Here is a 23,479-nt window from a genome sequence, read left to right as displayed (position 1 = left end):
ATCTGATCAAATTAAGTGCATTTACATTCTGAAAAAAATTGCAGTTCAACCTCTCAAAAATATCAATTAATGCTAATAAATTATATAAGACTTCCAAAGCAAATGGAAAAATATATTTATCTATAGATTACATATCAGTAAACAACAATATTAGATATCATATGCAATACATTTGACAGCAATAAGCTTTTCTGCTATAACGTACCACAGGCATTAGTAGCTACTTTTTTAAAGTAATTCAAAAAATCTGAAAGAACAGAAGCTGTATTTTATTAACTGATTAATGTAGAATAGACTTAAGTTATGCTTCCTTTTAATTCTCTTAAAAAAATATTAGAGATATCACAAGACACACCCACAACATGATAAAAGATATGTTTAAGTATAGGCACCGATTACCTACTTCTCGAGTTGAGCACGGCCAATGGACAACACAAGCGGACAAAACACCTATGGAAAAATAAATGGCATGATATTGCTTAATTAAATGGCAGAGACACATTGCAAGTCATGCCTGACTTTAATAAAAGCGACACAGAGCACAGGAATATAAAGCACGGGATGACCCAGCCACAGTGTATGGCATGTTACCACAGTAGACAGCGTGCAGTAGACGGGAGCCTTATCCAAGCCAAACAAGATCATCAACATAGTACATATTGATCATAATGGGATTTCACTTGTGACTGACTAAACACATGCAAGAAGAGATGGGTGGAACAACTCTGAACTGAAGCCCCTTACTAACCCATAGCATGTGGCTCAAGTGTTTCCCTACAATCTAACCAATCACAGAGCTTGAACACATTTGATTCATTTGAGTTTGGGTTGGATGCTGCTCCAATCTACAATGCATGGCCTGAAGTGAGGAGTGGCACTTGGCATAGAAACCGCAATCAGACATCAGTAATGTACTGTAGTTGTGGTGTGAAGTTTGGCACCTAAAACACCCTACGATGTGTGTGTAGAACGAAACAGCACAGAAACATTCAGACTGGTTTATAGACAGACAGTCCCTCACTCACACATAGAAGTCTCTTTTTTTAAATATTGCACATACTAAAGAACAGTGAAGGAGATACGTACAGTATAGCCTGGTGTGACAGGAGTGTGTAAACCATATCGACTCTAACCCTGGATTATCGTCATCATTTCCACCTTGATCACCTCAGCCACTCACCATGAACGATCACATCCAATTCAAGCATCCATGGGACCAACTCCGCTCCATGGTTAATTATACGTTTTTTTTTTTTAAATGCTACAAACTGAAATGAAGCACTGTAAAATAAGATATTGTAGTTATTTTTGGAACGGTTCAGTGTGTGTTACACTAGAGACCTGTAGAAGGTCAGTCAGTGCAGCCAGTGGGGTCCAGACCATCACTGGGGGGGAGTAGGACTTGTAGTTCTAGTAATAGAAGTTAGGCTGTGTGAAGCTGTCTGCTCTGCATGTCATTTCAACTGGAGGATGTGCACGTCTGTTGCATCCTTGGAAACGTGCACAGCCCATTCACACTCCCTCACTACAGATTCAGGTTTTCGAGCATGTGCACACACTGCCACAGGTTCAATGTCCTCGGCTGAAATGCTCGCCCACGGCAGAGTTAAGACTTGAAGACGTGCACGGCCCGCACCACGTACTGCCTGCAGATGGGGCACTCGCTCATCCTCATCCCACATTTGGTACAGGTGACCATGTGGCCGCACTCCAGCAGCACACAGTCGATCACAGCGTCCATGCAGATGCGACACAGGTGATCATCAGAGGCCAGCTGAGCCTTCATACTATCTGTGGAGAGAAACAAGGTATGAGGAAACAGCATTACCCTACGCAGTACGCAGCCTGAGGATGGCCGTCATCTCTGGTTCAATTAACATACCCTACATCAGTAGCAGTGGAGCCCTCAGAAAACGGACTCATTGTAATGGCTGGAATGGAATAATTGCAACAGTCACGTGGTTTCCATATATTTGATCTGTTTGATACCGTTCCATTCATTCCATTCCAGCCATTACAATGAGCCCATCCTCTTATAGCTCCTCCCACCAGCCTCCTCTGATCAGTAGCTACATGATGTATGTAGTGCGTCAATAGTCAGTTTAAACTGGTCTCTCTCCAGAACAACACTTAGTGTGTTAAACAGCAGGGTTAACTGGTCTCTCTCCAGAACAACACTTAGTGTGTTAAACAGCAGGGTTAACTGGTCTCTCTTCAGAACAACACTTAGTGTGTTAAACAGCAGAGTTAACTGGTCTCTCTTCAGAACAACACTTAGTGTGTTAAACAGCAGGGTTAACTGGTCTCTCTCCAGAACAACACTTAGTGTGTTAAACAGCAGGGTTAACTGGTCTCTCTTCAGAACAACACTTAGTGTGTTAAACAGCAGGGTTAGCTGGTCTCTCTTCAGAACAACACTTAGTGTGTTAAACAGCAGGGTTAACTGGTCTCTCTCCAGAACAACACTTAGTGTGTTAAACAGCAGGGTTAACTGGTCTCTCTCCAGAACAACACTTAGTGTGTTAAACAGCAGGGTTAACTGGTCTCTCTCCAGAACAACACTTAGTGTGTTAAACAGCAGGGTTAACTGGTCTCTGTTCAGAACAACACTTAGTGTGTTAAACAGCAGGGTTAACTGGTCTCTCTCCAGAACAACACTTAGTGTGTTAAACAGCAGGGTTAACTGGTCTCTCTCCAGAACAACACTTAGTGTGTTAAACAGCAGGGTTAACTGGTCTCTCTCCAGAACAACACTTAGTGTGTTAAACAGCAGGGTTAACTGGTCTCTCTCCAGAACAACACTTAGTGTGTTAAACAGCAGGGTTAACTGGTCTCTCTCCAGAACAACACTTAGTGTGTTAAACAGCAGGGTTAACTGGTCTCTCTCCAGAACAACACTTAGTGTGTTAAACAGCAGGGTATAATGCAACCCTCAAGCCCTTTATATTATTAGGAAGGGTGTCTCAAAGACCTGCACTACAATGAAACCTGATGAAGATGGTGGGATTCAAATAATATGACGGGTCGTAACGAGGTAAGAGTTGTTAGGGACCGCGTTATTGACAGGATGAACGACAGGCCTTCAGTACTAATGAGATGATGGAAATGAGAACAACATGGAACCATGCCGGGAAATATGATCAGGATCCGACGGAAATTAGACTTCAGCATGCATCAATATGGAGAGTTGTATTTTAAGACAGTGCTGAGCACTCTGTGGTTTTGCAGGTGGGATGATGGTGGAGTTAGACATGCTTTACACAATAATGCCTTACCTCCCACTGCACCATTGCATATAGGTGGAGGATATGCCACCACTTAGAATGAAAGCACATACCAAAAGAGCCATTAGTGATTCTAACAGGATTCAAGCTCTTACTCCAATTCTTCCACCTCACGTAGTACTGAGAACAACTCCTGTACACAGTCATCTGATCCAGCAGTGAATGAGAAGTCACACTTTCACACAAATATGTGCATGTTATATTCAACCCAACGATAGAGTGTTGAATGCTCACCTGCGGTCATGCTGTTGATGTTACTGACATTTTCCACTAAAATAAAATTGAGAAATGCATTTTTAATACTGTGCTGTATCTGGAACTGTAAATAACACCAATCAAAAAAAGATGTTTTAACTTTCTTAAGTTTCTATATGGTTGAAACCATTTAACTGGAGATTGATAAGCTACAATGGTCATTATTAACAGGATCACTATGGGTTCTAGCTGAGGTTAAGGTTGGTTGGTAAAGGAGGAAATGATTCAACGTGGTGCTTACTGGACTTCCTGTTCTGCTCGTTCTCCCTGTAGAGCCGATGTACCCGCTCGATCAGCTCCCACTTCTCACAGCAGCCAGAGTAGTTGACAAAGTTACGGGCCAGAATCTCTTTGAGCTGCCGAACAGACAGGCTCTCAATGTCCCCCTCATTATCCAGGTCAGACAAAGAGGCCCGCATCCTCCTCTGCGTCACCGGACTGACCTACCAGAGAGAGAAGAGGAGGCCCTTCAGAAAACATGTGCAAGCCAACAAGTTCAACTACGACTAGGTTTTTGTAGTGAACGCCATGGTCATTGAAGCAATAGCACAGAGTGAATCCTCTCACAAGAGTGGGTCAGTGAGTTCTCTTCAGTTAAACACATGCGGGGGAGACAGAGGCAGAGCTGGTTGTCTCACCTCTATGATAGGTTCCCTGGCAGGTTCCAGGTGCAGGAGGGGGATGGTTGGAGCTTCTCCATGCGGCTGGGGTTTCCACAGAAAACAAAACATAGATCAAAAAGATGGTCAGATTCAGTTTTTGAAATGGTATGAAAGCAGATAAGCAGCTTTGAAATACTTGTTTTTCCCGACAGGATGCTCCTCACTCTTTCGCCCACAAATCAGAATGTCTATAAAACACCACAGGGTGGGCTCTAATCACGAGACTTCCACTTGCAGTTAATCACATTGATATTTGATGGCTCTCTTAAAATGTCTGATAAGGAAATTCGGTATGGAGGCGTGTCCTCTAAAAGGTCGTCCGTGTTACACTTAGTATTCAGCTCTAATCTTCAAATCAGTGGTTAACTATTCCCTTTTTTGAAGGCGATGGCTTTATTAGGAGTTTGCCTGCGACCAGAATCCAATGGTCTTGGCAGGGAGTGAGTCTGGTGAGAATGCGTTTGGCTTGCGGCATATTGCCCTGCATTAACTTAGCCCTTTATGTGAAATGAAGAGAGTAGCCTAGACTCCCCTCGTCTCTGTCTCCACTGGACCATAGCACATAAAGCAGTTAGCTAATGGTGCAGGCGCCGGGCATTCTTCTGGTGTGACATCACAATGAGGGATGGGTGTGTAGGGGTCGGGGGACGCTGACGTCCCTGGTCGTACATGCACACACACGCGCTCCCTCCGTCACATTCCGCTGGACCAATAAGCCAGCAGGCTCCCAGCATGCACCTGCATTAATAATGCATCAGCAGTCCTGTTGGTGGCGTGCTAGCCTCCCCAGCCCAGATGTCACGCTCGAACGATCGAACCGCTGTGCAAGCACCGGGCACCAGCGATGCCCATAACCAGCCGAGGGCGTTACAGTTAGTGCATTCATCTTAAGATAGTTGGTGAGACAACCACACATCACTGTCCGAGTACATCTCTCCTCGATAGCAGCAAAGACAGTGCTAGCGGTATCACAATAGGAGGATGTTGATGTTTGGGACGCCGAAGATGACCCCAGGGACAGAGATGTGAGAAGTACTGTTGTCTTTCTCTTTCTCTCTGTCTTCTCAGTTACAGCTGTGCGGTTGAGAGGAATCAGAAGCCAGCCTGTGTGCGACTGAGCGTGACATAACCGACTCAGCTTAACAGGCAAAAGGTTTAAGCCTTGACTGTTGCTGACTGGCTCCAGCTCCCAGGGTGACACTGTAAACGCAGCTGTTTCCAACAGTCAGTCAAGTGGACGTCAGCTCACTGCAGTAGCGCTGGGCTTTTCCCTGTGTGAGTGAGGCACCTCATTCATGTCAAACACACACAGCACCAGACTGTATCAAACTGTTTTTTTTTCTGGCTGCAAAGAACAGGGCCTGACTGCAATACTACACTGCAATTACTAGACTGCTTGGAAGCTTTTCATGCTCCTATATTTAGCCTATATGGTTTTCCCAGGGGGTTACTTTCAGTAGGACTGGGGACAATCATAGCCCTACAAACCAGCACTAGAGATCTAGAACAGATTGCACGTTGCTGATTGTTATGCTTAGCTGTGACTTCACACTGACAAATATGCTTCCCACATCCGTGACATGTGCTCTTCAAGCTTCACATTAATTAGCTTTGAAACAAGTAGGACAGATGTCAAAAGAGTAGGGAAGGCAGTAACAGAGGGGGGCAGACGTGAGGGAATGGTACCAAGTTTTGTGTGTGTGTGTGTGTGTGTCCGCGTGCGTGTGTGAGTGTGCATGCGTGTGTGAGTGTGTGGGTGTGTGAGTGTGTTGTGTGTGAGTGTGTTGTGTGTTGTGTGTCGTCACACCTGGCTCTGAGCGGTCCCTGAGCTGTCACTCCGGCTGAGAGGAGCGTCTCCCTGGGAGGCAGAGAGCACCGACTGCTCCGAGGCGGAGCGTCGTGTGGCTGAGGGGGGCGAGGCGTGGAGGGAGTGGGGGAGGGAGTGCAGGCTGTCTGTGTCCTCCTCCTCCTCCTCCTCCTCTACAGCTCCTTGTGTGGAGGTGTTTTCCCCTGCTTCCAGGTGGCAGAGCACCAGGTCCACCAGGTCCTCCTTCTCCCTGCAGGTGTCTGTGGGGATGTTGCGCAGCAGCAGGTACTGGCGCAGGTCTTTAACGCGCAGCGCCATGAGCTGTGGTCTCTGGAAGGCTGTGCCACGCAGGAGGTGACAGGTGGTGCAGCAGCGGAGGTTCTCCTGCAGCACCGAGCACAGGGCACAGAAACTCTTCTTACAGTCCGAGCAAATGTGCTGAGAAAGAGAGGGAGAGAGAGAGGGAGTAGAGAGAGGGAGTAGAGAGGGAGAGAGAGTAGAGAGAGAGCGAGGGAGGGAATAGAGAGAGAGAGGGAGTAGGGAGAGGGAGGGAGTAGGGAGAGGGAGAGAGGGAGTAGAGAGAGGGAGAGAGGGAGTAGAGAGAGGGAGAGAGCGAGGGAGAGAGGGAATAGAGAGAGGGAGAGAGTGAGGGAATAGAGAGAGGGAGAGAGGGAATAGAGAGAGAGGGAGTAGAGAGAGGAAGAGTAGAGCGAGAGAGAGGGAGTAGAGAGAGGGAGAGAGGGAGTAGAGAGAGAGTTAGTAGAGAGTAGAGAGAGAGGGAGTAGAGAGAGGGAGGGAGTAGAGAGAGGGAGAGGGAGTAGAGAGAGGGAGTAGAGAGAGGGAGTAGATAGAGGGAGAGGGAGTAGAGAGGGGGAGTAGAGAGAGGGAGAGGGAGTAGAGAGAGAGAGGGAGTAGAGAGAGGGAGGGAGTAGGGAGAGGGAGGGAGTAGGGAGAGGGAGAGAGTAGGGAGAGAGAGGGAGTAGGGAGAGAGAGAGGGAGTAGAGAGAGAGAGGGAGTAGGGAGAGAGAGGGAGTAGGGAGAGAGAAAGGGAGTAGAGAGAGAGAGAGGGAGTAGGGAGAGGGAGGGAGTAGGGAGAGAGAGAGGGAGTAGAGAGAGAGAGGGAGAGAGGGAGTAGAGAGAGGAAGAGTCACCACACACATTTAGAAGACAGGCGATCCCATCAGCCAGTCATGTCCATTCCTCCTGATCAATTAATTACTAGATTTAATTAATTATTTGGCATCATGGAGTCATTTAACTTTCCTGTTTTTGGAAATATATTAATTACAGCTAATGAGAGGGATTTGCCAAATTTGCTAGACAACAGCTTTCCAAAACAAGGACTCATTTGTGAAGGTGGTAAATTACCTTTTAATGGTGTCAGACCGATCTTTCCTCATGCGCCGAGATCTTAGTGCTGCTTTGATACCATCGATCACCACATTCTTTTGGAGATATTGGAAACCCAAATTGATCTACACGGACAAGTTCTGTCCTGGTTTGGATCTTATCTGTTGGAAAGATATCTGTTTGTCTCTGTGGATGGTTTGTCCTCTGACAAATCAACTGTAAATTTCGGTGTTCCTCAAGGTTCCGTTTTGGGACCACTATTGTTTCCACTATATATTTTACCTCTTGGGGATGTCATTCGGAAACATAATGTTAACTTTCACTGCTATGCGGATGACACACAGCTGTACATTTCGATGAAACATGGTGAAGCCCCAAAACTGCCCTCGCTGGAAGCCTGTGTTTCAGACATAAGGAAGTGGATGGCTGCTTGTTCTAGGTCCCAAGAAACAAAGATATCTTCTGTTGAATCTGACAATTAGTCTTGATGGTTGTACAGTCGTCTCAAATAAAACTGTGAAGGACCTCGGCGTTACTCTGGACTCTGATCTCTCTTTGAACGAACATATCAAGACTGTTTCAAGGACAGCTTTTTTCCATCTACGTAACATTGCAAAAATCAGAAACATTCTGTTCAAAAATGATGCAGAAAAATTAATCCATGCTTTTGTCACTTCTAGGTTAGACTAGTGCAATGCTCTACTTTCCGTCTACCTGGATAAAGCAATAAATAAACTTCAGTTAGTGCTAAACACAACTGCTAGAATCTTGACTAGATCCAAAACATTTGATCATATTACTCCAGTGCTAGCCTCTCTACACTGGCTTCCTGTTAAGGCAAGGGCTAATTTGTGGGTGGGGTTATATCCTGCTTGCTTGGCCCTGTCCGGGGGTATCGTCAGATGGGGCTACAGTGTCTCCTGACCCCTCCTGTCTCAGCCTCCAGTATTTATGCTGCAGTAGTTTATGTGTTGGGGGGCTAGAGTCAGTCTGTTATATCTGGAGTCTTATCCGGTGTCCTGTGTGAATTTAAGTATGCTCTCTCTAATTCTTTCTCTCTTTCTTTCTTTCTTTTTTCCTTCCTTCCTTCCTTTCTTTCTTTCTTTCTTTCTTTCTCTCTCTCTCTCTCTCTCTCTCCCTCTCCCTCTCGGAGGACCTGAGCCCTAGGACCATGCCTCAGGACTACCTGGCCTGATGACTCCTTGCTGTCCCCAGTACACCTGGCCGTGCTGCTGCTCCAGTTTCAACTGTTCTGCCTGCGGCTATGGAATCCTGACCTGTTCACCGGACGTGCTACCTGTCCCAGACCTGCTGTTTTCAACTCTCTAGAGACAGCAGGAGCGGTAGAGATACTCTGAATGATCGGCACAGCCAGAAGAGGACTGGCCACCCCTCATAGCCTGGTTACTCTCTAGGTTTCTTCCTAGGTTCTGGCCGTTCTAGGGAGTTTTTCCTAGCCACCGTGCTTCTACACCTGCATTGCTTGCTGTTTGGGGTTTTAGGCTGGGTTTCTGTACAGCACTTTGAGATATCAGCTGATGTAAGAAGGGCTTTATAAATCAATTTGCTTTGATTTGATTCCATATGACATCACCATGTTCTAGGACAGAGGAGGACTTTATCTCATTTCTTGGCACATAAAATCTAAATAATACTATATGGCAAATTGCCCAGATATTCCTGACATTCACAAGCTTATCTTGGTTTACTGAGGCAATTCAGATGAATCGACTGACAGACAGCCAGTTTGAATGGAGATTTTTCCATGTCATTGGTGTGTAAATGAGCAGCGGACCACTCTGACAGATCTATTCTTCAATCATCAGTGTTAATCCCCCTGAACCTCTGCTTTCATGACACAAATATCAAGCTGAGCCACACACACACACACGTGTGGTTATAATATAACCCGGGACTGAATCTGCCATCGGCATAGCAACAGGTGTGAGCGGGCTGATAGAGCAGACTGAGCCTGGAAGCTCAGAGAACGCTCCAGGGGCTTCCATCGCTGTCCCAGCATGCCACACTGTCAGACAACGCCTAGAGACACTCTGCCATTTACCTGTCTGCAGTCTAAGCTGGTGCCCTGGTGTGGCCATTATGATTGAGTACTTCATATGGAAGTTAGTTGTATTTGTTTATTTTTAAGGGGCGCATTCTTCCTCCTCCTCCTCTTCTTCTTACACACTGTCCGCATCAGCTTTCTCATCATAAACAACATCATCATCGTCATTGTTTTACACACTAAAAACATCATCCCCCTCACCACTTACCTTGCGCCTGAAGACAGAGAAGGCCAGCCCACAGGCCTTGCAGAGCTGACCTACACTCCCTGCGCTGGTGGGGGGGTAGGTGGAGTACCCGGCGCTGGGGGCAAAGCGGAAGGGTCCCGCCCCGGCCCCGAACCCTGGCTGCTGCCCGCGCACCGTCCCGGTGCCCATCACCTCGTTCAGCAGCCCGCAGCATGATGCCCACATGGACGATGCCCCTGCCTACGACACAAACATACACAGCATGCACGTCTGTTCTCCAAGTTTGAATGCCTAGTTTAGAGTCCTATTATCCATCCCAGTAGGTTCATAAACAATATGCCTTTGGCAGTACTGAAATCATAGTAGCCTGCAATGCAATCAATACAGTGCCCCAATTTCATCCCTTTTTTACAACTTTTGTTGCAGGTCACATCACTAAGGGAAAGGATCTCAGACTTCGCACTTTATTTGTCATTTGTCCCTGAATCCCACAATGCCTCAGTGTGATCTTCCGCTGCTCAACAACCTTTCCCCTCAATGAACTACATGCCTTTGTGGCTCCTGAGTTCCTCTACAAAAGGCATTGAAATATTGTAATACAGTCTCCGGGATCCTAGTTCATTGAAAATTGTGTAGCAGTGCATGGCGGCAGCCGGCGTATTCAGAACAGAACGTATTCAGAGGCCTGTGAACAGTGGTGCAGCAGAGGCGGATGTTACGGTTTATAGAGCTTCAGAAGAAAGACTTAATAGTCTCTCAGACTGGAACGAACAGGGTGAAAGACACAAAAAAAGACAGGACGCGGGCTGCAAATACATTATTATGAGAACTCTTTGGGTCTGTTTGAGGTTGAAAATGACTCAAGCACCAGAGTAGAGGTCGACCGTTTAATCGGACGATTTCAAGTTTTCATAACAATTGGAAATCGGTAATTTTGGACGCCGATTTTGCAGATATTTTTTTTTTTTACACCTTTATTTAACCTTTATTTAACTAGGCAAGTCGGTAAAGAACGCATTCTTATTTTCAATGACGGCCTAGGAACGGTGGGTTATCTGCCTTGTTCAGGGGCAGAACGACAGATTTTTACCTTGTCAGCTCAGGGATTCAATCTTGCAACCTTACAGTTAACTAGTCCAACGCTCTAACCACCTGCCTCACGAGGAGCCCGCCTGTTACGCAAATGCAGTAAGAAGCCAAGGTAAGTTGCTAGCTAGCATTAAACTTATCTTATAAAAATCAATCATAATCACTAGTTATAACTACACATGGTTGATGATATTACTAGTTTATCTAGCGTGTCCTGCATTGCATATAATAGATGCAGTGCGCATTCGCGAAAAAGGACTGTCGTTGCTCCAATGTGTCCCTAACCATAAACATCAATGCCTTTCTTTAAATCAATACACAGAAGTATATATTTCTAAACCTGCATATTTAGCTAAAATAAATCCAGGTTCACAGGCAATATTAACCAGGTGAAATTGTGTCACTTCTCTTGCGTTCATTGCACGCAGAGTCAGGGTATATGCAACAGTTTGGGCAGCCTGACTCATTGCGAACTAATTTGCCAGAATTTTACGTAATTATGACATAACATTGAAGGTTGTGCAATGTAACATGAATATTTAGACTTAGGGATGCCACCCGTTAGATAAAATACAGAACGGTTCCGTATTTCATTGAAAGAATAAATGTCTTGTTTTCGAGATGATAGTTTCCGAATTCGACCATATTAATGACCTAAGGCTCGCATTTCGGTGTGTTATTATGTTATAATTAAGTCTATGATTTGATAGAGCAGTCTGACTGAGCGATAGTAGGCACCAGCAGGCTCATAAGCATTCATTCACTTTCATGCGTTTTGCCAGCAGCTCTGCTGTTTATGACTTCAAGCCTATCAACTCCCGAGATAAGGCTGGTGTAATGATGTGATGTGAAATGGCTAGCTAGTTAGCGGGGTGTGCGCTGATAGCGTTTCAAAAGTCACTCGCTCTGAGACTTGGAGTAGTTGTTCCCCTTGCTCTGCATGGGTAACGCTGCTTCGAGGGTGGCTGTTGTTGATGTGTCCCTGGTTCGAGCCCAGGTAGGAGCGAGGAGAGGGACGGAAGCTATACTGTTACACTGGCAATACTAAAGTGCCTATAAGATATTCCAATAGTCAAAGGTATATGAAATACAAATGGTATAGAGAGAAATAGTCCTATAATTCCTATAATAACTACAACCTAAAACTTCTTACATGGGAATATTGAAGACTCATGTTAAAAGGAACCACCAGCTTTCATATGTTCTCATGTTCTGAGCAAGGAACTTAAATGTTAGCTTTCTTACATGGCACATATTGCACTTTTACTTTCTTCTCCAACACTTTGTTTTTGCATTATTTAAACCAAATTTAACAAGTTTCATTATTTATTTGAGGCTAAATTGATTTTATTGATATATTATATTAAGTGCAAATAAGTGTTCATTCAGTATTGTTGTAATTGTCATTATTACAAATACATTTTATTTTTATTATTTTTAAATCGGCCGATAAATCGTTATCTGCTTTTTTTATCCTCCAATAATCGATATCGACATTGAAAAATCATAATCGGTCGACCTCTACACCAGAGCCCAAACAGCCTGTCCTAATGAGCTAGTCCAAAGGGGATGTTGCAATTAATCAATACATTTCTGTCCATTATCTAATGAATAACAACATTGCAGCAGGAAAGTGACCACAGCTCTTATAGACAAAAATCACCAGATGAGAGGAAGGTGAAAACATCTTCTCTACGTAAAGACTTCTATGGTTACTGTGGGAGCAGTGGGGTAATTTCTCAGTTATGACAGCCTTATGACCTGGTAGAGTAGGTGCACTTAGGGATATTAGTGTGGTCAAGGACCATAAGAGGACCGTACAGTGCATGTGACATGTTTGCCTGATCAATGTTTTACTGACAGCAAGACTGTCCACTCCAGAGCCTGAGACCCAAGATGGTGTGATCTCAGGCGCAGCTCCTTGGAGCATACTGATGAGAGGATGAGGGAGGGGCTGGGAGAGAGAGAATATGTATTCTGTTCCACGGTCTGGGGAATCAAGAGCTGACATGATCATACAGTATGTGGCTCTGTCGGAGTTCAGAAGAGAAGCCAGTGTATATTTTACGAGCAGGGGTCGCCGCTGTCCACAAATAAAGCTCTGCTCAGCCATGACCTGCCACAATACTCAGGCCTGCCCTGTGCTCTGTGATCTCACCTCAATTACATAAGTGCATGTCAGATGGCTAGATGGAATATGTAGAACTGACTGCACTGAGAAAGAGAAGGTCTTCTCGGAAATACATTACAGCAATAAGCTTATTGTGAAACTGAACAGAAAGGACCACAGCAGCTCACTTTCTAGTTCCAGTTTTCCTGATAACATTTTGCTCTGTTGCCTTCAGGAACTATTCATACACCTTGACTTATTGCAAAATGTGTTGTGTTACAGGCAGAATTCACAATGGGTTCAATAAAATTAAACTTCTCACCCATCTCCACACAATATCCCATAATGGCAAAGTGAAAACATGTTTTTAGAAATCGAAGCCACTCCTGGGTTGTCTTGGCTGTGTGCTTAGGGATGTTGTCCTGTTGGAAGGTGAACCTTTGCCCCAGTCTGACGTCCTGAGCGCTCTGGAGCAGTTTTTTTGATCAAGGATCTTTCTGTAAGTTGCTCCGTTCATCTTTCTCTCGATCTTGACTAGTCTCCCAGTCCCTGCCATTGAAAAACACCCCACAGCATGATGCTGTCACCACCATTCTTCACTGTAGGGATGTGCCAGGTTTCCTCCAAACGTGACGCTTGGCCTTTAGGCCAAAGAGTTCAATCTTGGTTTCATCAGACCAGATAATCTTGTTTCTCATGGTCTGAAAGTCTTTAGATGCCTTTTGGCAAATTCCAAGCAGGCTGTGATGTGCCTTTTACTGAGGAATGACTTCCATCTGGCCAATCTACCATAAAGGCCTGATTGGATTGATGCAGAGATGGTTGTCCTTCTGGAAGGTCCTCCCATCTCCACAGAGGAACTCTGGAGCTTTGTCAGAGTAACCATCGGGTTCTTGGTCACCTCTCTGACCAAGGCCCTTCTCCTCCCCGATTGATCAGTTTGGCCGGGTGGCCAGCTCTAGGAAGAGTCTTGGTGGTTCCAAACTTCTTCCATTTAAGAATGATGGAGGCCACTGTGTTCTTGGGACCTTCAATAATGCAGACATTTTTTGGTACCCTTCCCCAGATCTGTGCCTCGACACAATCCTCTCAGAGCTCTACGGACAATTCCTTCACCCACATGGCTTAGTTTTTGCTCTGAGATGCACTGTCAACTCTGGGACCTTATATAGACAAGTGTTTGCCTTTCCAAATCATGTCCAATCAATTGAATTTACCACAGGTGGACCCCAATCAAGGTGTAGAAACATCTCAGGGATGATAAATAGAAACAAGATGCACCTGAGCTCAATTTCAACTCATAGCAAAGGGCTGAATACTTATGTAAATGAGGTGTTTCTGTTTTTTATTTGTAATACATTTCCCAAAATTTCTAAAAACCTGTTTTCCCTTTGTCATTGATGAGGGGGAAAAACAATTGTTTAATCAATTTTAAAATAAGGCTGTAATGTAACAAAATGTGGAAAAAGTCAAGGGGTCCGATTACTTTCCGAATGCACTGTATGTCAATGCTACAGTATTCACACCCCTCGACTTTAAAATGTAAATGAGCCACCATGACTCAGATGCGCCCCTTCCCTTTGGACAGTCACTCAGTGGGCCATTACTACACCCTTCCTCCTCTTTTCTGCTAGATTTACCAAGATAAGGCACAGCGGTCTGGCCATAAAATCACTCATATCTGGCCCAGTGCCAGAGGCAGAGCTTTCCCCTGTCACCTCAATTAGCACCCAGTAAGCTCTGCAGGGAGGGACTGCCAAAGCATACAAGAGATACCTGCAAACAAGAGTTACACTACAGTGCACTACTCTGTTACCAATATCTACACTTTCTTTGCGCTTATTAATATCTCATCTACTGATCATGAAGATTAAATATTAATTACTATAACATGCCTGGTTGTGGGCAGTTTTATCTGATGGGGGGGGGAGGGAGGGGGGGGGCCTTAACCCCACCTGTCATGTTTGACTGTTTTCTACACTGTTAAAATGTCTATCTCATGATGTGCTGGACCTGCTGATGAGCATTGTGATATTAAATGCTTCTGACCTTTGACTTCTATCATCCTTTTTTTGCAGACTATATGACAGTGTAAGACATTCCCTAAAGAACAAAGACCAGACAAGGTTGACAAACTGTGCAAATAATTTACGTTTTCTTCCTAAACGCAAAATCCACCAATTCTTCACGTTTTTTCACTAGAAATGATTGCTTATGGGTACCTTAATGTGTGTGTAAAATATTACTGTTCTCCTCTACTGTTTTTTTATTCATAGATTTTAGAAAAAATAACGCTATTTATCCATTCTTTAGATGGAATGGAATGTTCGTATCTTATATATTTGACCGTGACATGCCGTTGTCTCACCAAGCTATCTTAAGCCCAACGGACTAACTGTAGGTCATTATGGATAAGAGCATCTACTAAATTACAAAAATGTCTAACCTACAGATTAACTTACATTTTACTGTACTGTTTATACTGATGTCACAAATGTACAGTTCTTTATTCAAAATGTTGTTTCTGTTACATTTGACTGTGTATAACGTATCAGTACTACTTATTTCTCCGAGAGTGAGGGGGATATTGTTCAGCAAAATAAAATGATTATTTATCTCTGAAATGAAACCATCAAGTGATAGATTTCAAACAAATGCATGTCTGTCATTGAACAACCCCATACCACGATTAGATAGTGAAAAAACACACCAATCTCTTTCATAAATTCTTCATACAATAAAAGTGAATATATCAACATTTAAAAAATATATATTATATAGCGTTTTGTAGTGGTGGAAAAAGTACCCAATTTTCATACTTGAGTAAAAGTAAAGATACCGTAATAGAAAATGAGTCAAGTAAAAGTGAAAGTCCACCAGTAAAATACTACTTGAGTTAAAAGTCTAAAAGTATTTGGTTTTAAATATACTAAGTATCAAAATCAAATGTAATTGCTAAAAAAAAAAGAATTAATCATTTTCAAATTCCTTATACATATACAGTACCAGTCAACAGTTTGGACACACCAACTCATTCAAGGGGTGTTCTTTATTTTGACTATTTTCTACATTATAGAACAATAGTGAAGACTATGAAGTAGCACATATGGAATCATGTAGAAACCAAAAAAGTGTTGAACAAATCAAATATATTTGAGATTCTTCAAAGGTGCCACCCTTTGCCTTGATGACAGCTTTGCACACTCTTGGCATTCTCTCAACCAGCTTCACCTGGAATGCTTTTCCAACAGTCTTGAAGGAGTTCCCACATATGCTGAGCACTTGTTGGCTGCTTTTCCTTCATACTGTGGCCCAACTCATCCCAAACCATCTCAATTGGGTTGAGGTCGGGTGATTGTGGAGGCCAGGTAACCCCCATACTCTAATTCAATTCCCACTCTCCCCACTACATATGGCAGAAAGGTAGGCCTCACTTGAAGCCTGATCAGGAGTTAATGTGCTTTTGAGTGACATCGGCAGAAGCGTTGAGCCAAAATGTGGAGACGAAGTGTGGGTTAAGGTTAGAGTTAGGGACAGGGTTACAGATAAGGTTGAGCTGGGAGTTTATATGAAGTTAGGGTTGAGGCTAGGTTTAGGGTTGAGCCGGGAGTTGATATTAAGTTAGGGTTAGGATTGAGGCTAGGTTTAGGGTTGAGCTGCAATGTGGACATGAAGCTAGGGTTAATGCCTCAACCCTAGACACACTGGCCACCCCTCAGAGTCTGGTTCCTCTCTAGGTTTCTTCCTAGGTTCCTGTCTTTCTATGGAGCTTTTCCTAGCCACCGTGCTTCTACATCTGCATTGCATGCTCTTCTGGGTTTTAGGCTGGGTTTCTGTACAAACATCTGCTGATGTAAAAATGACTTTATAAATAAATGTGACAGATTGCCATAACCCTAACCTTATTCCAATTAACAATTAATTAATTTGCCCCTCTTCCCACTACATGGCAGAAAGTTAGGCCTCGCTTGAAGCCTGAACTAGATTTAATGTGCTTTTGAGTGACATTGGCAGAATGGTTGAGGCTAGAAAGAGAAATCACGCATGGGGTCGTTCAACAGACACTACCAATGAACCCAAGCCTATATCTGACCATGTGAAATGAACTCTTCACATTGAATACTTGGTCCTACAGAGAACAAGGCATTTCTCTCCATAGAAATTACCTATACCCCTCACATAATCATAAAGCTCCGTTAACTGCGATTGAGATAGCTAATCGTCCTTGCACGCAGCCAATTGTGACCTTATAGGGATGCCCTGTGTTGTGGTTCAGCTTCCTGTGGCAAAAGGAAGTGTCTTAATTCATCCTCAACATGGTCCTTCATTCTCTCCCTGTAGTTACACAAAAACACTGTCTTCCATCCTCTGTAGAACGGTCAATTCTTAACGTAAAGACTTGAAACTCAGGGCATCATTAAAGAGGGTCCCCAGGAGGCTGTACATTTAATCCTATGATTACAGAAAGTGACTTAATAGGGGTCATATAGGCAGTTTCAAAGGGTTAAAAAGGTTGAATCTTCCCAAATTGTACATATTTGTGACTGGGGGACCTGGCATATGAAAGTCAATCGACCCAAAATAATGTTTCACCACCATTGGACACAATGGTCTTGCAAGTCAGAAACTAAGAGCATTGTTATGAATTCCTGAATGAATTCAGAAGAGGATATTGGTCTTTTTTTCTTTCTTTTTTTGGACTTGAAACTGTCTGTCTGTCTGTCTGTCTGTCTGTCTGTATGTCTGTATGTCTGTCTGTCTGTCTGTCTGTCTAACTGCTGGCCTGCCTGCCTGCCTGTCTGTCTGTCAGTCTATCGGCCTGTCTGTGGGAGAGTAGAGGGAGAGATAAGAGGAGGGAGAGGCAGGAAAAGAAGGAGGGAGAGAGAATGAAGGGGGAGGAGAGAGAGAAAAAGAGAGAGAGGGAGGGTGAGAGTGGGAGGATTTTTAAAGAAGGGGGAGGGAGTGAAAAGAGAATGAGGGGGTGATAAAGAGGAAGTAAATAGCGAGAGGCAGACATTAAATAAACGAGAAAAACATTAACCTTGTTACATTCATCTTTTCCCAATGACTACAATGTATTGAGAAAAATATCAACCCTGTGACGCTCATCTTTTCCCATTGACTGCAATGTATTAAGAAAAACATTAGCTAATTCGACATTTTACCTTTTTGCAAAAATGTGCCAGGATGACGTTTTCCTATGATATCATGTTGCAAAGCCTGAATACTCATAAACTGCAAACCAGGTCTAACCCTGCACCTCAGTTCCAGTAATAACCAGGTCTACACCTTTGACTGAGTCCCAATACTAATATAACCCAGATCTACACCTGTATATCTCAGCCCAAATAGCCAATTATCTTGGTTCGTATGGGTATGTCCCAGTACTCTGATAAACCAGGTCAACCCTTGTGACTATTCAGCAAAACTCACATAAACCAGGTCTACCATTGTGTAAGAGACACTAAAGACAACTTTTGACATTAAATATTTGTTACGTTATTACACTAATTCAGTTTATGGGTCCATACATGGCCAATTCCCCCTGATTTAAACATGTTGGCGCTAATGGAAAAACCATCTGTAAAATAATCTTGATCAAGTATATCCATTACCCAACTCAACTTCAATCTACTGAAAAAAGCAATCATCTGCTATGATAAAATATATATATTAAATTAGATCACACATGTGACCACTAAGATATGTATATGCCACAAGCATCATGGATTCAATGCATTGAACATGAAGGCACATATGTAAACTAGACCCTTTAAACATTAGATTTACAGAAGACAATATTTAAAAATATATATATTTTTTAAATTAATGTATTTGAAGAGTTTATTCCCAAAACACTGTATTCACCAATTTTTCACATTTGTGTTTTTACATCAGCAATTATTTCTTATGGGTCCCTTCATGTGTGTTTAAAATATTACTGTTCTCAGATGTTGTTTTTATTTTTGGTATGCAAAATGCTATGTATCCTTTGTTTAGCTGTAATGGAATGTTGGTATCCTGTATATTTGACTGTGACAGGTGGTTGTCTCACCTAGCTCTATCTTTAGATGAATGCACTTACTGTAAATCCCTCTGAATAAGAGCATCTGCTAAATGACTCAAATGTCCAATGTATAGACCTCATATTACTGTATTGAATTATTATTTTCTTTTTTAGAAATGTAGTTATTTGTTACATTTGACTGTGTAAAACCTAGTAGTACTACTTCTTCCTCTCAGAGTGAGGTGGATATTTAAAAACAAAAAAAAAACAGGATTATTTGTCTCTCTGAAATGAAACCGTCAAGTGATAGATTGTGAACATACTGATTAGATTGTGGAAAAAAAACACACCAATGAATTTCAGAATTTCTTTAAACAATAAAAGCAAATTTTACAGACAAATTTGGAATGAAACTCTCTTAGTTTTTAAGCTGTTGAATACAGACTTCTGGTGCCAAATTCGTCAGGAAAAGGACACCTTGGAGATTTCTGCTTGTGGTCTTGTGACCATTTTGAGAAATCATATGAAACTTCTCTGAATCATACTAGACACCCTAATATATTGCTTATTTGCTGATAAGTACAACTTTAACTTCTCTAAAACCTTTAAAGTACCAAAATATTTTTCTCACTGTTGTGACTGATGAGATTAAATGGGTTAAAGGCTGTTGGCACATCTAGAAATAAGACCTCATTCTTACGCAGTCAAAAAAAGAAAGAAGTGAAGAACAACTGCTTTAAACACTTACTCTTGGGGTGGAAGAGGACAGCTCCTACTAATAAAAAATAGTGATTTGGATCAGGGAATATTTTGTTTGCAGGACATAAAAACGAAGTGGTGTGTCTGCTCCTGTGATATTAAATACAGTATGACTGCTGTATTTAATAAACGGATACCTTTCTGAGTATGTATCACATTTCATTCCAACAGACCATAGCTCATCTCACAGGTCCAAATCCATTTTGGACTTCAGAACTGTGTCATGGCAGTCAACCTATCCTGAGTGAATTCTCTTGCACAATTAAACAATATGCCCCAATGAGCAACAGACCTGTCTCGAACAAGTCCCCATGACAATTCAATGGAACTCAAGAGAAGTCATGTTGAATAACAGAATGCAGTTTCATTTCATTACCTGAAAAACACACGATACACCGACTGCAACAACAACAACAACAAAAAACGGTTCATGTGTGTTTCTGCACGTACTGTATTTCAGCTATCATCCTCAATTTCTCATGAACTGAAAATCTCATTTTCAATATAAACCAGATTAGTCAACAAAACATCACGGCGTTCTCTCTGGGACAGATTATGGTTTGTCATGATCCGAAAGAAGACCAGGTGACCTTTCACCTGCACTGAGACAACAAGGACAATATGGAATACCTGAAGATTTAGATGTTACACAAACATGCAATAATACACATGTGTTTATGATAGGCCTTTGAACAATCATAGCCAGCATTTGTATCGACACTTGTCTAACATCAATGTGTTCCTTCATTGCATATACAAGGAAGGTACAGTACGTCTTCACTGCAAAGTATTCACCTCCCTACAATGGGTGGGGATAAACTCCTTATGTTTACTTTGCAAAGCGCCTTGTGATACTATTGCAATTTCAAAGACAACTGCCTGCTGCATAACATAACACTGATATGCTGGATCGGAGCCAAACATTACCATTGGAAATAATTGCTCAATTTAGAAAATCTTTACTCCAAATTCTATACTCTGATACTCATTAGTGTTGCAAGAAGCAGGACTTTTAAAAAGGCGGTAGAGGTGGTTAATTAAAACGAGGTAAATAACTTTCCCGCAAGTTGGATACTCTCACTGACAAAGTGCAAGGGGGTTATTTTTCATAATCATCCATCCTCCACCTCACCATCACCATTGTTATTGTTCTCGCCTGTTGTAGCACTACCGGTCAGTGAGTTGTAGAGATTACTGAGTCCAAAGGCTAACTAAGTACGGGTATTTATCAACAGACCAGAAATCTCACAAATATTTCCTCACTCATTGACTGCAGTATACTGATCTCATTATAGCAGATTAACGCTGGGAAATGGAATAGACATCGCACTGTGGTCCCAGTCTGACACTGGTGCACAGTGGTACAGTCCACTAGTGTTAGACTGAGGGTCAGAAAGCGCTCATGACCATCAACATATAATATCATATATGGATGCCATTATAAATAGAACGCAACATAAATATTTCAACCCTGAGAAAATATTCCAACCGGTAAAAACATGAATGTTACTCACCTTATACATGCATCCGTATAATCAGAGTTTGCAACCCTTTAAAGCAAACGACAACACAATTCATGTATTGTAATTTTATAACATTGCATGGGTTTGACTGCATATGAAATTGACATTTTGTTTAAATATTTGTCGACAACCGTAATTGAAAGTTGTAAAATAGATAGAATGCAAGCCGGTTGTGCAAAAATATAATAACACAGATACTTTGACATTGCAATAGGCTTACCATACCTTCATTCCGACTCCCGGTTCTGGAATTTGTCGAGTAATATTAGAATGATGACCATTGCAAGGGCACAAGGAATCACACCATTACGTCTTCCCTCTCAGAAGCTCTCTGTGTATTTGCAGAATGAGCATAACGCAACGTACAAGTCACCCTGGACCAATCAGCAAATAACCTGAGGTACGGTTATCTTTACCAGCCAATCGCCTTTTCAATTGCCGCATAGTAGGCGTTCTAAACTATCCTTAGACACGCGCACGTCTTGATACGGGCAACCCGCCGTGCACTATCGATATTTAATTTAGATATTGGGAATTTATGAAACGCTGTTTCAGCATTTTTTATTAAGATGTTAACTTGATTATGTTGCAACATGTTTAGGGGTGAACATGAAACTAGTGCACAGTGCACAGGTGAGTTATATCTCAGTAGGCTATGATTTCATTTTAGCCAAACACAGAGCCATCGAACACACCTGTGGCTTCATATCTGCGGATCACTTCACTGCACTAGAAGTCTATAACAAATTATAGAGCCTAGTGAAGCTCTGAATGGTCATTTGATTCGCCTATGATTATCAGTAATGCATACACAAAACATACTTCTTTGGGAAACAGTATCTACTATATTTTGCATGATTTTCATCTGATGTCTTGAATAAGTATTATTTCACAAAACTCTTAAACAGATCACTTAATCTCTAAAACCAATGTCAAATAAATGTGAGGCTATGCATCTGGCTCTACAAACTTCAAAGTAGGAGGGGAAACAAGTGTGTGTTTGTGTGTGTGTCAGGGTGATCAGAAATGCAAATGGACCCTAGGCTTGCAGATGCTGAGAGAGAGAGAGAGAGAGAGAGAGAGAGAGAGAGAGAGAGAGAGAGAGAGAGAGAGAGAGAGAGAGAGAGAGAGAGAGAGAGAGAGAGAGAGATGCTGCAATGGAGAGATTACAGCACAACAAAACATTAGGCCTACACAAAAGAGAACAAGTAAATAAACAAACCTATGCAGACAGCATTAGTCATACAAAGAATAATCCATGCACAGAAAGGTGCATATGTACACTATAACCCACAACCTGCAAAAATCACATACTTCAGAAGTTGCTTTTTTTTTAAACTTCTTATGGGTAGACAGTAAGCCTGTCCAAAATCAATTTAGCCTGTTCCAAATATTAGGGACATTTGTACCATAAATTGTCCCTACAACAAAAAGCTATTTATACAGTGCCTTCAGAAAGTATTCATACACTATCTCTTCACGTATTCTACATTTTGTTGTGTTACAGCCTGATTTCAAAATGGATTAAATAGATTTTTTTCTCTCTCATCCATCTAAACACAATATCCCATGACAAAGTGAAAAGATGTTTTGAGAAATCTTAGCAAATGTATTGAAATGAAATAGATAAATATCTAATTTACAAACACATTCACAGCCCTGAGTCAATACTTTGTAGACGCACCTTTGGCAGCGATTACAGCTGTGAATCTTTCTGGGTAAGTCTCTAAGAGCTTTCCACACCTGCATTGTGCAACATTTGCCCATTATTCTTTAAAAAATTATTCAAGCTCTGTCAAATTGGTTGTTGATCATCACTAGACAACCATTTTGAGGCCTTGCCATGGAATTTCAAGTAGATTTAAGTCAAAACTATAACTAGGCTACTCAGGAACATTCAATGTGGTCTTGGTAAGCAACTCCAGTGTATACTTGGCCTTGTGTTAATTTCTTTGCCACATTTTTTGCAGTTTTACGTTAGTGCCTTATTGCAAACAGGATGCATGTCTTGGAATATTTGTATTCTGTACAGGCTTCCTTCTTTTCACTCTGTCAATTACATTAGTATTGTGGAGTAACTACAATGTTGTGAAACTATCCTCAGTTTTCTTCTATTGCAGCCATTACACTCTGTATATGTTTTAAAGTCACCATTGGCCTCATGATACAATCCCTGAGTGGTTTCCTTCCTCTACGGCAACTGAGTTTGGAAGGACGCCTGTATCTTTGTACAGTTGTGGCCAAAAGTTTTGAGAATGACACAAATATTAATTTTCACAAAGTTTGCTGCTTTAGTGTCTTTAGATATTTTTGTCAGATGTTACTATGGAATACTGAAGTATAATTACAAGCATTTCATAAGTGTCAACGGCTTCTATTGA

The 23,479-nt window shown here is 42.3% G+C and overlaps 1 protein-coding gene across 3 annotated transcripts; it reads right to left on the bottom strand.

Moving 5' to 3' along the window:
* Positions 1–45: 45 nt before the first annotated feature.
* LOC139409985 (E3 ubiquitin-protein ligase RNF34-like) lies at positions 46–21,402 on the bottom strand. 3 transcript variants are annotated; one of them, XM_071155401.1, is made up of 9 exons: positions 21,324–21,402; positions 21,090–21,125; positions 9,632–9,850; positions 6,009–6,446; positions 4,178–4,243; positions 3,781–3,982; positions 3,519–3,554; positions 3,276–3,317; positions 46–1,791 (listed from the first exon to the last, which is right to left on the bottom strand). In XM_071155401.1, the coding sequence occupies exons 2-9, from the start codon at positions 21,096–21,098 to the stop codon at positions 1,607–1,609; spliced, it is 1,197 nt and encodes a 398-aa protein (XP_071011502.1). In that variant the 5' UTR covers positions 21,099–21,125; positions 21,324–21,402; the 3' UTR covers positions 46–1,606. The 3 variants fall into 3 exon arrangements, with proteins under 3 accessions (XP_071011502.1, XP_071011503.1, XP_071011504.1); XM_071155402.1 differs by having other exon boundaries at positions 21,319–21,400; XM_071155403.1 differs by lacking the exon at positions 3,276–3,317.
* Between the last annotated feature and the right edge of the window lie 2,077 nt (positions 21,403–23,479).

The sequence above is a fragment of the Oncorhynchus clarkii genome, chromosome 5 (genome assembly GCF_045791955.1).
Source record: "Oncorhynchus clarkii lewisi isolate Uvic-CL-2024 chromosome 5, UVic_Ocla_1.0, whole genome shotgun sequence".
NCBI lineage: Eukaryota > Metazoa > Chordata > Actinopteri > Salmoniformes > Salmonidae > Oncorhynchus > Oncorhynchus clarkii.
This window is presented reverse-complemented; position numbering and strand designations above follow the sequence as displayed.

Excerpts from the sequence above, each read along its gene's own strand:
- LOC139409985 (XM_071155401.1), bottom strand. Across the intron at positions 6,447-9,631 it reads TCTCTGTCTTCAGGCGCAAG|CACATTTGCTCGGACTGTAA; the intron begins GTAAGTGGTGAG and ends TCTCTTTCTCAG. Across the intron at positions 4,244-6,008 it reads CAGGGACCGCTCAGAGCCAG|CCGCATGGAGAAGCTCCAAC; the intron begins GTGTGACGACAC and ends TGGAAACCCCAG.